Below are 14,990 nucleotides of genomic sequence, written 5' to 3' on the forward strand. Positions count from 1 at the left end.
GGTCACATTTTATTTTAAGGTCCAATTCTCGCTATTAAATAAACTCAAACTGCTCTAATTTGCTGCTTATGAATAGCTAGTAAGGTAGTTGTTAAATTTAGGTATTGGGTAGGATTATGGATGTAGAATATGGTTATGCAGAACATGTGCTTTATAAGTACTAATAAAAAGCCAATATGTTATTAATAGGCATGCTAACAAGTAACTAGTTAATAGTGAGAACTGGTCCCTATACTAAAGTGTTACCAATTAGACCAACTATTAGGCCGTTCATATTCTTTCGATTTCTTTACCCAACGTTTTTAAAAAATGACAAAAGCAATGAAAATACAGGTATCAATAACTGGCATCTGCAAGTACCAAAAATGAAAGTATCAATATCGTAGTCATTACAGAAAAAGTTAAATTATAATTATTAGAATTTAAAACAGCTGTTTTCTATGTGAATATATCTGTTAAAATGTAATTTCTTGCTGTGATCAAAGCTGAATTTTCAGCATCATTACTCATGATCCTTCAGAAATCATTCTAATATGCCGATTTGCTACTTAAGAAACATTACTTCTTATCATCAAGGTCAAAAACAGTTGTGCTGCTTCATATTTAGGTGGAAAACAATACATTTTCAGTAATTTTAGATGAATTAAACATTCAAAAGGACAGCATTTGTTTGAAATAGAATCTTAATCGTAACATTCTAAATGTCCTCACTGTCACTTTTGATCGATTTAATGCCTCCTTGCTTAATAAATGTATTAATTAAAAAAAAATGAAATTAAATCTTACAGATCCCTAACCCTAAATGGTAGTTTATAAGTGAATATGGCTGTCCATCCCACACACTAACTGTGACTATCTGAGAGCGAGCTCTGACCTTGGGTGGCTTGAAGGGGTAGTCTGGAGTGAAAGCGATGTCCAGGAAGAACACTCCTCCCTCATACACTGAACCTGGAGGACCCAGGATAGTGGACCTCCACTCGTAGATGTTGTCTCCTTTAGGACCCGCACTGACAACAAAAACAGAGAGGATCATTTTTACTCAGAACAGACACCACAAAAGTCATTTACATCAGCAGAAGATACAATAAATACACACCGTGATAAGACTGAGGCTGTTTTCAGTAAAGCACTTACTGTAACACCTCCAACCAGTTAAGTGAAGTGAAGTGACATGTGGCCAAGTATGGTGACCCATACTCGGAATTAGTGCTCTGCATTTATCCCATCCAAAGTGCACACACACAGCAGTGAACACACACACCATGAACACACACCCGGATCAGTGGGCAGCCATTTTTTGCTGCGGCGCACGGGGAGCGTTGTACATTCACTCCCCCCACCTACAATCCCTGCCGGTATGAGACTCGAACCCGCAACCTTTGGGTTACGAGTCCGACTCTCTAACCATTAGGCCACAACTTCCCACATGTGGGAATGAAATGTGACTAAATGAAATGTGACTTAATGTGACTGAAATGGCTCAAAATCATCCACAGATCTGTATGACAGAGTGGAGAGTCAATGCAATATTTCTGAACGCTTCGGCTTGAACCACATACACAAACACACAGAGGAAGCAAGCTGCTGGATGACAAGAACTACACAGCAGACAATAGTCAGGTGAAAGCATTTGTGTCCTCAAATGACTGTTACTGCCCTCCATACTGTCAGACAAGCAGTGTTGGGGTAACGCAAGTTACATAATCAGATTACTTTTTTCAGGTAACTAGTAAAGTATTACTTCACAAGAAAATATCGGAGCTACTTTTTCAAATAAGTAATGCAAGTTACTTTGTTTTCCATGTATTGACTGACAGCTCTCCTGTCCACATCTTGAGAGAAATCATGAGTAAGTGCAGAGGCATTGGGTGCACTGTATGAACTAGGGATGCACAATATTGGATTTTTGCCGATATGCCGATATTTTTCAACTAATTTTGGCCGATGCCGATATATTTCCTTTTGTTTGGAAACAACACCAAGTCTCTCCTGTGCGGAAATAAGCAAACTATTTTTCAATTTGGTGAGTTTTTAACAAGAACTTATTTGTTAGAATTAAATAAACAATAACAAAGTTATTTTATAATGACAATACAATGAAGATTTGAAAATAAATAAACTAAATTCGATCGCTGCATTTTTTTCCCCAGAAAGATGCAGTTGTAACCTTAACATTTTATTTTAAGATTTAACATTTGTAAATGGTCTAAAGCAAAAGAGTTCATAATTTGTTTAAAAAATATACCATATTACACAATAATAAATCAAGTATATGTACAATTATTTAAAGTGTCGTGTTTTTTTTTTGTGTTGTTTTATGGAAGCTATAGCTTTAAATCAAAATATAGGCTACTCATGATTTTATGGTATCAATTACTGCTTTATTTAATCAGAAACAGTCTAAATATTATTTGTGTATATTGCTTTCATTGTATTAGAAGTAGGCCAACAGCGCCCCCTACAGATTAAAACTCCTTACCGTTACACTGTTGACTCTGTCGCACACCGAACGCGTGTCATTCTGTATGTGCTTTCACAGATTACATGAAGCGATCCAAAACCGTGAATCCGATCACCATTCAGGCAAAACATTGCTTCAAGAACGAGCCACACTGCTGACGTGATCTAATCACTAGCACACCCTGAGCACATGTGAGTTAACGTATTCCTCTTATGGGCATTCTTCATATTGGGCTGATGCCGATATTTATATTTAAAGCCATTATCGGCCGATTCCGATATCGGTCCGATAATATCGTGCATCCCTAGTGTGAACATGTTACTGTAGATCTAGACTAAATGTGATCATGCATTTACTCATCTCATGCGCACAAAGAGCATATTCAGTATTCGCCCCCTACTACTGTACAGATGTGAATTTGCATTTTCTTCAGCCTGGGGCTTATTCATTTCACTGTGAAAGGGCTTTTACACCTGCCAAAAATCTAACTTTTTTTATATTAATAGCAAACAAGCAAGCCCAGTTCAGATGAGAAAAAGTAGCGCAAACGTAACACATTACTTTCCATAAAAACTACGAAGGCAATTAGTTACTTTTAAGGGAGTAACCTAATATTGTAATGCATTACTTTTAAAGGTAACTTTCCCCAACACTGCAGACAAGAACATAAAATCTAGAAAAGTCCCGTGTAGTTGAAAATCATCAAGAACATTTTGAAATGTGGTAGCTAAAAAAATACTGACAAGTGTATACTGTGGATTTAACTGTGTCTACTTGATTCCCAAATGAACATGCAGAACATCAGTAAGACATCTACATCTCTCTTCTTCCCTACTGTTGCATAGATCCATGTAAAACGGCTTCCCAAACAAGAAGAAACATGTAGGCTAAGTCAGGACTCGATTTTGTCCATCAGGAATCTGAAGTGTATCAATATATTGATTTGGTGCATTAGGTCTTAAAGTGACAGCAGCCTAAAAAATAATTGTGAAATACCGCTGCTGATATCATAACCTTACTTCCAGTAAAATATACTTGCAGCCCTTCTTGAAAATGGCATTCATCCATTTTGGAGGAAGAATGCAGGTGGTTTCTGGTTCCCAACCCTACTGTTTTTTTTAGTATATGCACTTGTTTGCAGGAATAAAGTGATGCCCGCTTAATCAATGCCAGTAATTGGTCTGGTTTCAGACCAGAGCTGCTATATAACAGTGTGAATGTGCTTACAGTATCTCTTATAAAAGAGACACTCAAGCACAGAACAGAGGGAACCAAGCAATTTGCTTGAATATCAACACAGGTGCAAAACACAGTTGAAAGATGGTGGTATTTTTAAAGGTTAAATTACAGATCTGAAACTTCACATCAGGAACTTCATTCACTGCTTGTATGAAATTTGGCCAAACATACCTGCCCATCTGTGTTTTCAGAGCAGCGCAAATAATCTGACCTAAATATATGTCCTAAAAATAATCGGAGGCAAATTTAGGCTCAAGTTTTTTCCCCCATTCGGGTGAATGTACTTCGCAGTAAAGATTGACACAAGCCCTTCCTGTGTCAGCGTCTGAGCGTAACACCCATGAGATGAGTGCATCAAACTGGCCCGTGACATTTCCACCCGGATTCATGCTTCACGACAGAAGCATCTCAACAGCTGAAGACAAGCGCATACAGGAGGCTCTGTCTGAACACACGCAGTGTTTGGACGTGTCAGGGGTCCGTCACACTGCTGCTACTGTCATTCAGTTCAGTAACACAGGGGTCTTTTCTGCATAGATAAACAGCTCACAATGCACATTCGACACGGAGTCATTTCAGAGGAGCTGCAGCTATGATAAGACACTTCATTCTCTCCAAAACCGTGAATCCGATCACCATTCAGGCAAAACATTGCTTCAAGAACGAGCCACACTGCTGACGTGATCTAATCACTAGCACACCCTGAGCACATGTGAGTTAACGTATTCCTCTTATGGGCATTCTTCATATTGGGCTGATGCCGATATTTATATTTAAAGCCATTATCGGCCGATTCCGATATCGGTCCGATAATATCGTGCATCCCTAGTGTGAACATGTTACTGTAGATCTAGACTAAATGTGATCATGCATTTACTCATCTCATGCGCACAAAGAGCATATTCAGTATTCGCCCCCTACTACTGTACAGATGTGAATTTGCATTTTCTTCAGCCTGGGGCTTATTCATTTCACTGTGAAAGGGCTTTTACACCTGCCAAAAATCTAACTTTTTTTTATATTAATAGCAAACAAGCAAGCCCAGTTCAGATGAGAAAAAGTAGCGCAAACGTAACACATTACTTTCCATAAAAACTACGAAGGCAATTAGTTACTTTTAAGGGAGTAACCTAATATTGTAATGCATTACTTTTAAAGGTAACTTTCCCCAACACTGCAGACAAGAACATAAAATCTAGAAAAGTCCCGTGTAGTTGAAAATCATCAAGAACATTTTGAAATGTGGTAGCTAAAAAAATACTGACAAGTGTATACTGTGGATTTAACTGTGTCTACTTGATTCCCAAATGAACATGCAGAACATCAGTAAGACATCTACATCTCTCTTCTTCCCTACTGTTGCATAGATCCATGTAAAACGGCTTCCCAAACAAGAAGAAACATGTAGGCTAAGTCAGGACTCGATTTTGTCCATCAGGAATCTGAAGTGTATCAATATATTGATTTGGTGCATTAGGTCTTAAAGTGACAGCAGCCTAAAAAATAATTGTGAAATACCGCTGCTGATATCATAACCTTACTTCCAGTAAAATATACTTGCAGCCCTTCTTGAAAATGGCATTCATCCATTTTGGAGGAAGAATGCAGGTGGTTTCTGGTTCCCAACCCTACTGTTTTTTTTAGTATATGCACTTGTTTGCAGGAATAAAGTGATGCCCGCTTAATCAATGCCAGTAATTGGTCTGGTTTCAGACCAGAGCTGCTATATAACAGTGTGAATGTGCTTACAGTATCTCTTATAAAAGAGACACTCAAGCACAGAACAGAGGGAACCAAGCAATTTGCTTGAATATCAACACAGGTGCAAAACACAGTTGAAAGATGGTGGTATTTTTAAAGGTTAAATTACAGATCTGAAACTTCACATCAGGAACTTCATTCACTGCTTGTATGAAATTTGGCCAAACATACCTGCCCATCTGTGTTTTCAGAGCAGCGCAAATAATCTGACCTAAATATATGTCCTAAAAATAATCGGAGGCAAATTTAGGCTCAAGTTTTTTCCCCCATTCGGGTGAATGTACTTCGCAGTAAAGATTGACACAAGCCCTTCCTGTGTCAGCGTCTGAGCGTAACACCCATGAGATGAGTGCATCAAACTGGCCCGTGACATTTCCACCCGGATTCATGCTTCACGACAGAAGCATCTCAACAGCTGAAGACAAGCGCATACAGGAGGCTCTGTCTGAACACACGCAGTGTTTGGACGTGTCAGGGGTCCGTCACACTGCTGCTACTGTCATTCAGTTCAGTAACACAGGGGTCTTTTCTGCATAGATAAACAGCTCACAATGCACATTCGACACGGAGTCATTTCAGAGGAGCTGCAGCTATGATAAGACACTTCATTCTCACTTCTCACTTACAGAAAACAATAATGCAATGGGGGAATTTCAGCGGAATTTCATTAATTTTTTAAATTATTGAAAAACAAAGCAAATCCCACACACTACCGATCTTTGCAATAAAACTTTTTTTTGATACTTTTTGCAAAGATTGGTAGTGTGCGGGATTTGCTTTGCTTTTCAGTTTTGACCCTTTTGGTCTTTTTCTGCTACGCACCTATCTATTGCCGTCAGGTGCGCGCGGATTGATTGTCAATTGAATTTTTTAATTATTACCATTTTTAAACAACACGATTTATAATATTGCAGCTCAAATGTTTGTGGTTAGTACGTTTTTAAAAAAAATTAATAAATACTTTTATTCAGCAAGAATGTTTTAAATTGATCAAAAAACATTTATAATGTTACAAAAGATTTCCATTTCAAATAAATCTTTCAAACTTTCTATTCATCAAAGAATCCTGAAAGCACATTAGAAAGATGTGACACTAACGAGTAATGAAAATAAAATTTTATATAAAATATAAAGGTTATTTTAAATCATTGATTCACAATAATAGACAGATATTGTAGATATGGGTACAAACGCAAACTGTTCCATCACTTGGTTTTTTGTTATTATTATTAAAATTTGACATTTTCTACAAGCAAAAAGCCTTGGAGTTCTACTGTGCTTCATGTTAAATTACTGTTGCGTAAATGGTAAGTTGGTTTTACACCGCATGCAGTGCATATGTATTTTGGTGCCCACATTAGCAGGTCACAGCATCACAGTGTCTGATTCTCAGTGTAGCTGCAAGCAGAGCTTCAGCACTGATAACACAAAACACTGGTAAAATGCTCTAGAATAATACTGGTTTGAGAAAAAAAGTGCGATACAATTTACTAGCTGTAACTGACTGATACTGGATAAAGCTATATTGAATGGTAGTAATTTGTTGCTTTAATATTTAAGATCATTTTGATGTTTTAGATCAGCAATAAGATCATTATGATGTGTTCAAATGAACTAGATTTGCCATGAGCAGCTGCAGCACGTTCAGAGAGAATCTGCTGGGATCTGCTCTCCAGACTCGTCTACAATTAGCTGCACTATTGTTCTGTATTATCAGTTGTTTCTTGTTCAGTAAAGCTCCCCGCAAAGACGAGATGACGCCTCTCGCATTATTTCGCTCCATATTATTTCACACTGCTTGTGTATGAGTCGGGAAACACACCAAACACAGCCTCATGTCCTGCTATACCAAAAACGTAAAATTTTGTTTCATCACTTTTTTTCCATTACTAATCATTTGACACTGGCTGGTTGAAAATTGGTGAACTTATCCTTTAAGGTCTGAGAAAATTCAGTGCAATATAGAATTTAAATGAACAACTGTTAATGCACTTGTTCAGATCAATGCAAATTGTTTTCCTGCTGTTGATGTTTTAATCTCTTTTCCATTGCACTGCAAATAAAGTTGGCCAGAGCCACTACTGTTGCATAAATCTATGCATACAGAAATCTGCACGGCTAATTGAAAATACGTAAATATGGTTTTGATTTTAGTTTACTGATTTAATTTCTTGTCTGTGACAAGTGGGTGTCAAAAACAGAAAGTTGCTCAGCATTTTGTGTCCTGGGGACAACCAGGGAATTACTGAGAGAATTTGCTTTATTTTTTGAGTCGAAAATCAGCCCGAATTTTAATGCATTTGTCTTGGAGTGAACAGGTCTTTACTTGACCACCCAGAACATCCTCACAAACATCTAGCAAGAGCCAAACCACCACAGACTTGCTTGCACATCAGGCAAATATCAAATGAATTCAAAATCTGTTGCAGCGTCTCACAAGTGTGCGCACTAGACGAGTCTCATAACTGTAGTTGCGAGTTGACTAGAACCTGGAGCGCTTTGCTCAAGACTTCAAATACGAACGCGAACACAAGCTTTAGTGGTGTAGCATGTGTTTGGCTTTAGCAAGCACTGCTAATAAATCAAGATAAGAGAGAAGAAAGCCACAGGGGGGCCAAGCGCAATGGCAGGGGAAGAGATGCGACTCTTTACGCCTCAAGATAAAAGAGCGAGTCAGAGAACGCAGTTAATAAATGCAGACACATGAGAGAAGGAAAGAGCTGAAGTGTATAAACAGATGCTAAAGGAGACGAGGTCTGTCAGCTGTGCAATTCTGAGTCAGGAACAATTACCTTCAGATACAGTCACAAAAAACACTATCCATAAGGGACAGTGTACAGACATGAAGCTGATAAAGCCTCGCATCTGTCATCGCTCGTTTGAGTTTATGAGATCAGTGACGCTCTGGACGACAGAATAAGACACCGATCAATAACCATACGCAACATCAGGATGGTTTACCGCAATCTTCACATACACACCAACCACAACTAATAAATGCAGACACATGAGAGAAGGAAAGAGCTGAAGTGTATAAACAGATGCTAAAGGAGACGAGGTCTGTCAGCTGTGCAATTTTGAGTCAGGAACAATTACCTTCAGATACAGTCACAAAAAACACTATCCATAAGGGACAGTGTACAGACATGAAGCTGATAAAGCCTCGCATCTGTCATCGCTCGTTTGAGTTTATGAGATCAGTGACGCTCTGGACAACAGAATAAGACACCGATCAATAACCATACGCAACATCAGGATGGTTTACCGCAATCTTCACATACACACCAACCACAAAAGGAAACATTTTAAATAACAGACAAACAATCGAGTCAAAAATGATCAGATTTCATCTATGACTCAAAAGGGTTTTCTATAGAGCATCGTTCTAACCATGGAAACAATGAAATGCAGTTGTTTACCGTTTCTTAGAAAATTCAGCAGATGAAACAGGAAAATTAATTGTCTGGTGGTAAGGACACAATTAGGAGAGTGTTTTTTCTTTTTTTTTTTCCAAGCAAACTATTTTATAGATTTAGATTGTGAGCTGGTCAAGTAAAAATCTGAACTATCTGCTCTTCTGGACAAGCAGAAAAAACTAAACAGTTGATTTTACAGCATTACAAACCTCTGTGAAACACTGCCCCTGCTGAAAAGACACCGTCACAGAATTTGTAATGGTTTTACTGGTTATAATGGAACTTGTATTGGTTTTAATGGAAACTGCAATGGTAATTGGTTGCCTTCTATTGGTGGCTTGTTAAAACCAATAAATCCTAATGGAATATGTCCCAAAACACACTACAGAAAACTATTTTTAATGGTTTTAATTAGGGATGCACAATATTATCGGACCGATATCGGCCGATAATGGCTTTAAATATAAATATCGGCATCAGCCCGATATGAAAAATTATGTCGATATGTCTTGCCGATAAGAGGAATACATTAACTCACATGTGGTGAGCGATTGATATATAAATAGTTGATTTATAATTACTTTTAAAGCTTTTAATATTGTCATTATAAAATAACTTCATTGTTGTTTATTTAATTCTAACAAATAAGCTTTTGTAAAAAAACTATCCAAAATTAAAAAAATAACTCTCATTCTGGCCATTCAATAAGATCATTATGATGTGTTCAAATGAACTAGATTTGCCATGAGCAGCTGCAGCACGTTCAGAGAGAGTCTGCTGGGATCTGCTCTCCAGACTCGTCTACAATTAGCTGCACTATTGTTCTGTATTATCAGTTGTTTCTTGTTCAGTAAAGCTCCCCGCAAAGACGAGATGACGCCTCTCGCATTATTTCGCTCCATATTATTTCACACTGCTTGTGTATGAGTCGGGAAACACACCAAACACAGCCTCATGTCCTGCTATACCAAAAACGTAAAATTTTGTTTCATCACTTTTTTTCCATTACTAATCATTTGACACTGGCTGGTTGAAAATTGGTCTTTTGTAAAAAAACTATCCAAAATTAAAAAAATAACTCTCATTCTGGCCATCTCAATAAACATTAAAAATGCCAAAAACTCTGCACACTGATGCATTTATTGAGATGTTTATTGTTTATTGAGATGGCCAGAACTTTTTTTGGACCAGAAGAAGTGCCTTGGATTCTTCTTTTTTGTAATAGTTGCTTCAAACCCAACCAAAGAGCACCTTCTGGGATTTCTTCACATGGTCTTTAATCAGCAAGTAGCGCTTCAAGATGTCTCCTACGATCTATTAAAAAGTAATGCGTTTATAATTTCCGCACAGGAGAGACTTGTTGTTTCCAAACAAAAGGAAATATATCGGCATAGGCCAAAATGAGTTGAAAAATATCGGTCTATTATGAATATATCGGATATGATATAAAAATAATTTTTTGCATCCCTAGTTTTAATGATTAAAAGTTGATGGTTTGTAACGTTTATAATGGTATTTGTAGTGGAAACTATGGAAAATGGTTTTATTGTTTTTTTCAGCAGGGTGCTGTGTTCCAGTATAATTTATTGATCAATCCTCATCTGACAACGGAAATAATCGAATACTGACCTGAGAATCACTGTCATTTATAATGTGTGCATGCTTCTATCAGCTTATTAGAATCAGAATCGCGATTACAATTATGGATGCCACATTTACGTAATCGTTCAAAGTGGCAATTAATCGTTCAAAGTCCACTTATGTTATTCTGCACGCTTAAGATATGTTTTTTCTTTCTACATGTTATCTTAAGGGTTTTTCCATTATTTTAGTTTTAGTATAACATTATAATACCATTCATACTTTTATAATTTAAAGAAACCAATCCGAAAAGCACTAAAGGTTTTTCAGTTAGTGTTTTCAGCTTGTTTATTTTCATATAAAAATACAGCATGCAGTTGCATCAAACAATGGTATAAACATCATTCAATGTAAATTGTGATAATCGTAATTAATAAATCGCAATTACAATTTCAAGGGAATAATCGACAATTATGATTTTTGTCATAATCGTGCAGCCCTAATCAGAACTAGCAATGTCAGATTATAAATAAATCACACTTGTGATCCAATTTGGTCAAGCGGGTTTGCAAAAAGATTCATGAATCAGTTTGATTCATTTGGACAGTTCACTCACACTCTTTTTTTTAAAGTCTGAAAAAATATATTTTGGGATATTTACCTACAGTTCGTTGTAGGAAACAAAACAAATGTCTTTGTTTTACAGCAATGAAGCTGCAGGTTATTGTGTGTGCTGCAGGTAATGACAATTTCTATCCATACTAGTATCAAAAAAAAAACACTAGAAATCCCCCTGCACTACCCAAACCATCAACGATACAACATCACCTGCATTTACAACACTGCCAACATCACATCAATATCACCATACAACAGAGGTTTACATTCATGCACATATGCGTAAATATGACAGCTGCAGCCAAAATGAAGTATGTTTACATTTCTTAAGAACTAGAACCCACAAAGACACACAAACATATTAAATCCTGGTGTTCTGGAGTTGGTCAGGAGCTCCATTCACACACATCTCATGGTGACTTACACAACACGATTGCTTGATACTCTAATTTTAGACAAAATAAGAGTTATCACTCTTAGCCCTCACTGCTGAGAAAGGTTAACTAGAACACTAGAACATCAGCTGCACTTTGACCTCTGTGAATGTATGCATTTATTTAGTTGTTTATTTAACAGGGACGATGCAGAATAACATTGCAGATGCTCTGCATACAGGCTTCTAGCCAATGGCTAATGTGCAGCCCCAGTCCCGGGTTAGGCTTTTAAAATACAATTTAAAATACACAAAGAATGTAAAGTAACAAGTACAGTAAACGTAACAAAAACCTAAGACTGTGAACAACTATCAATGTTTTTTGTTTGAACCATTTTTTGATATTCCTCAGAAAGATGTTAAACTCTGTTTGCATTTTCAGTTCAAATGGCAAACTGTTCCAGAGCAGTGTCCCTTTAACTGAAAATGTGGATTGAGCACATTTCGTTTTTCTCTTAGGCACTATACAGTTCTGTATGGAAGCCCGTTTCCACCACCGAATAGAAATTTTAAAAAGGTTATTGTGACTTTTTATCTCACAATTCTGACTTTTTTTCTCAGAATTGTGAGATATAAACTAGGGCTGCACAATAAAAATCGCATGCAATATTTAACGCGCATCTTGTCAGTAAAGCCATTCTGTAATCAGCGGTAAATCTCCATCACCTGCGGGCTTTCACATTGAGCAGCATTAACTACACAGCCGTTGTTCATTGACAAGCTGCGCAAAACCACGATCATATTTTGCACAGCTTGTCGGTGAACAACGGCTCTGTGATTCTTACATTAAAGTATTTTTTTCCTCGCAATTGCGAGTTTATATCACACAATTCTGAGAAAAAAAATCTGAATTGTGAGATAAAAAGTCGGAAACAGGCTTCCATAGTTCTGTGTAGTTGCACCTCTTGTAGTGATCCCTCTACTATTCTGTTTTACTATTAATTGGCATATAATATCTGGAGCAAGCTTATTGACACATTGAAAAACCATTTTAATAAGACACAGATTCATCAAATTTTCAAAACTAAGCAAACTGTATTTTTGTAAAATGTCACAATGATGCCATCTAATTGATTTCTTGTCTAAAATGTTTAAGGTTTGTTTTATATAGGGATCTAACAGATTTGATAGGTGCGTAATAAAGTCACTTCAACATGCAACTGATGCCAACCGCAGAAATTAGAGAGCTGGAGGAAACTCTGCCACGGCTGCAAACCAGATCCGAGTTAACACTACTCTGTGAAATTTCATGGGAGAGATTGAGTCATTTCGGTACGAATCCATGCAATCTCTACAATTGAAGGTGAAAAGGTTCCTTACTCAGATTTAGCTGGTGTTGGTCACACAAATCACCAACCGAAAGATGCTTGGTTTGAAAGGGACTTCTGTGTGAGATGTGCTTCGTTGTTAACTACACTATTGACTTTTGTCCGCAAATCACCGCTAAATTTCACTAATGTGACAGCACCTTTTTTCTGAAGGCAGGAGATCCCACATGCAGTTTGTTTCTTTATGGTTCTTTACCATCCAAACACTGAGACCCACTAATGCAAGCAGAGAATATCAAAGAGCTGCAAAGCATTTCCTCACCTGCAGTTTGGTGGCGGGTCCAACATGATGTCAGCCAGCTCTTTCTGAATCCTGAAAGAAGACACATGACTCCCATGAACATCTCTGAACTCTGACATCCAGATGAAGTACTGTGGAATCGAGCAACAGCCGTCTCAAAACCTGGCAAGCTGCTTACCTAAACAGCATTTCTAGGAACCAAATTATTCTAGAAGAGCATGTTTGCTGTGTATCTGATCATATCAAATATGATATCTAGAGTTTAGCTCTTTCACAGTGAAAGCTGCTGTCCGAAACACTGTCTGACAAGATAAGGGAGTATGCCAGGAAGGCGTTTACAAAGGCAACATCCGGTCTACTAATATGCCTTCATTTGGTCAGTCTTCGAATGCAGGATATCCCACAATCCCGTGGTTGATGAAAGGTTAAATATGCCATCTGATGGCAGGCTAGCAACCAGCAATAATAAGATAAGGCCACATTGTTCCCTTCAATACTTAATAAAAAAAAAATGTATGATGCACCTAGTGGTCGACCGATATTTGGCATTTTTCCAATATCGGCATCGGCCGATAAGTTTTTCTGTTTGGCCGATGTGTTCGTGGCAGGACTTTTATTTTGACGGCGCTGAGAATATAGGCTTTAAAGTAAATCATGCAATTCATTGAATGGAACAAGAAACATTACCAGAGCGGTTTTTAACATATTAGGCATTCGATTAAGTGCGATTTTTTTCTTTGCAAATAGTTCAAGTGGATTTTACAACATGGCTTTTTTAGGTTGCTTTTTTTCAATTAATTTAAATAAAAAGGACCATTACTACCTACACCTCCCAAAAACCGGTTTGGTCCTTGTCTGATGGAGCAAAATTACTTAATTTTCTTAATCACAGCTTTCATTTTGAAACAATCCCTGTAGTCATTAAATATCTGCTTATCTTTAAGGCTCGCTAAATCTTGAATTCGGTCTGAATCCAGTTTCTCTGAATCCAAAAACCTCTGCTGACTAACTGGGCTCTGCCTTGGCTCTGGGACACGGCCCAGAAACCTCGTAAGCCTAAGTCGATCATAGCTCCACTGTTTCAATGGGTCTACGCTGTACTCAAGCCCAAGATGCTTTTGGGATCGTGTCTCCTCACCTCTTGGCGCTGGTGGAGAGGAGTTTGGAGGTCTTGCTCATGTTGGCTTTGTTGTCTCTCTTTTTCCCAGATGTGTCTTTCTCCTGCTGCTGATGGGTGGAGGAAGAGGAGGAAGAGGAGGATGAAGTAGAGCTGGCACGCGAGTCCTCATCCGACATCCCGATCTATGAGAAACACACACACACACACACACACACACACTGATGTGAACGTAACATATCGACGCACGCATGTAACACCGCTCAGCTGTAACGACGCAAAGTGTGCAACAATGTAAGCGATGCATTTGACCTTAACTCCAGATCTACAGCACGGCGTGCGACTGCTACGCATTTCGGCTTGAAATAACCGTGAAACGTCAATCCGTTACACAAATGTAACGCTGATCCCGACCGAACCGAACCCGTTCGCGAGCGATCAATGACAGGAGATTAAACCGAAGGCAGTGGCGCACAAACACGCCTCGATGTGGCGCTCAACAAACTCAAACTTCACTCCATCCCACAAACGCGGTGAAGGGACGAGGTAAAAACACGGTAGATGTGTCGTCAGCGCTGTGGGCTCGCGGTTGTCGTCTTCATTTACCGTCGACGGAGAAATGCTTCGGAGCCTTGGCGTGCAGACGAGAACAAAGGCACCCCAACGCACCGCGGAGGGGAATATAATAGAAATAGGAGGTATATTGTAAGGTTTGAAGGCTTGTGTACCTCTCTTTGTGTCGGTGTGTGTCCGTGGACGCGCGTGTCTCTCAGAGCGGAAGTGCTGCTGCTGCAG

General features: G+C 38.3%; 1 protein-coding gene across 2 annotated transcripts in view; it reads right to left on the reverse strand.

Annotated features, from left to right (window-relative positions):
• Window positions 1-14,990, reverse strand: part of ube2e1 (ubiquitin-conjugating enzyme E2E 1) — a 24,377-nt gene extending 9,387 nt beyond the window's left edge. The window contains exons 1-4 of one of the 2 annotated variants that reach the window (XM_016250453.1): window positions 14,924-14,990; window positions 14,217-14,380; window positions 13,100-13,150; window positions 875-1,007 (exon numbers count right to left, since the gene is read on the reverse strand). In XM_016250453.1, the coding sequence (XP_016105939.1) occupies window positions 875-1,007; window positions 13,100-13,150; window positions 14,217-14,374 (342 nt within the window). In that variant the 5' untranslated portion in view covers window positions 14,375-14,380; window positions 14,924-14,990. The other variant, XM_016250452.1, reaches the window with a different exon arrangement.

This window comes from Sinocyclocheilus grahami, unplaced genomic scaffold (assembly GCF_001515645.1).
Source record: "Sinocyclocheilus grahami isolate Dianchi unplaced genomic scaffold, SAMN03320097.WGS_v1.1 scaffold990.1, whole genome shotgun sequence".
NCBI lineage: Eukaryota > Metazoa > Chordata > Actinopteri > Cypriniformes > Cyprinidae > Sinocyclocheilus > Sinocyclocheilus grahami.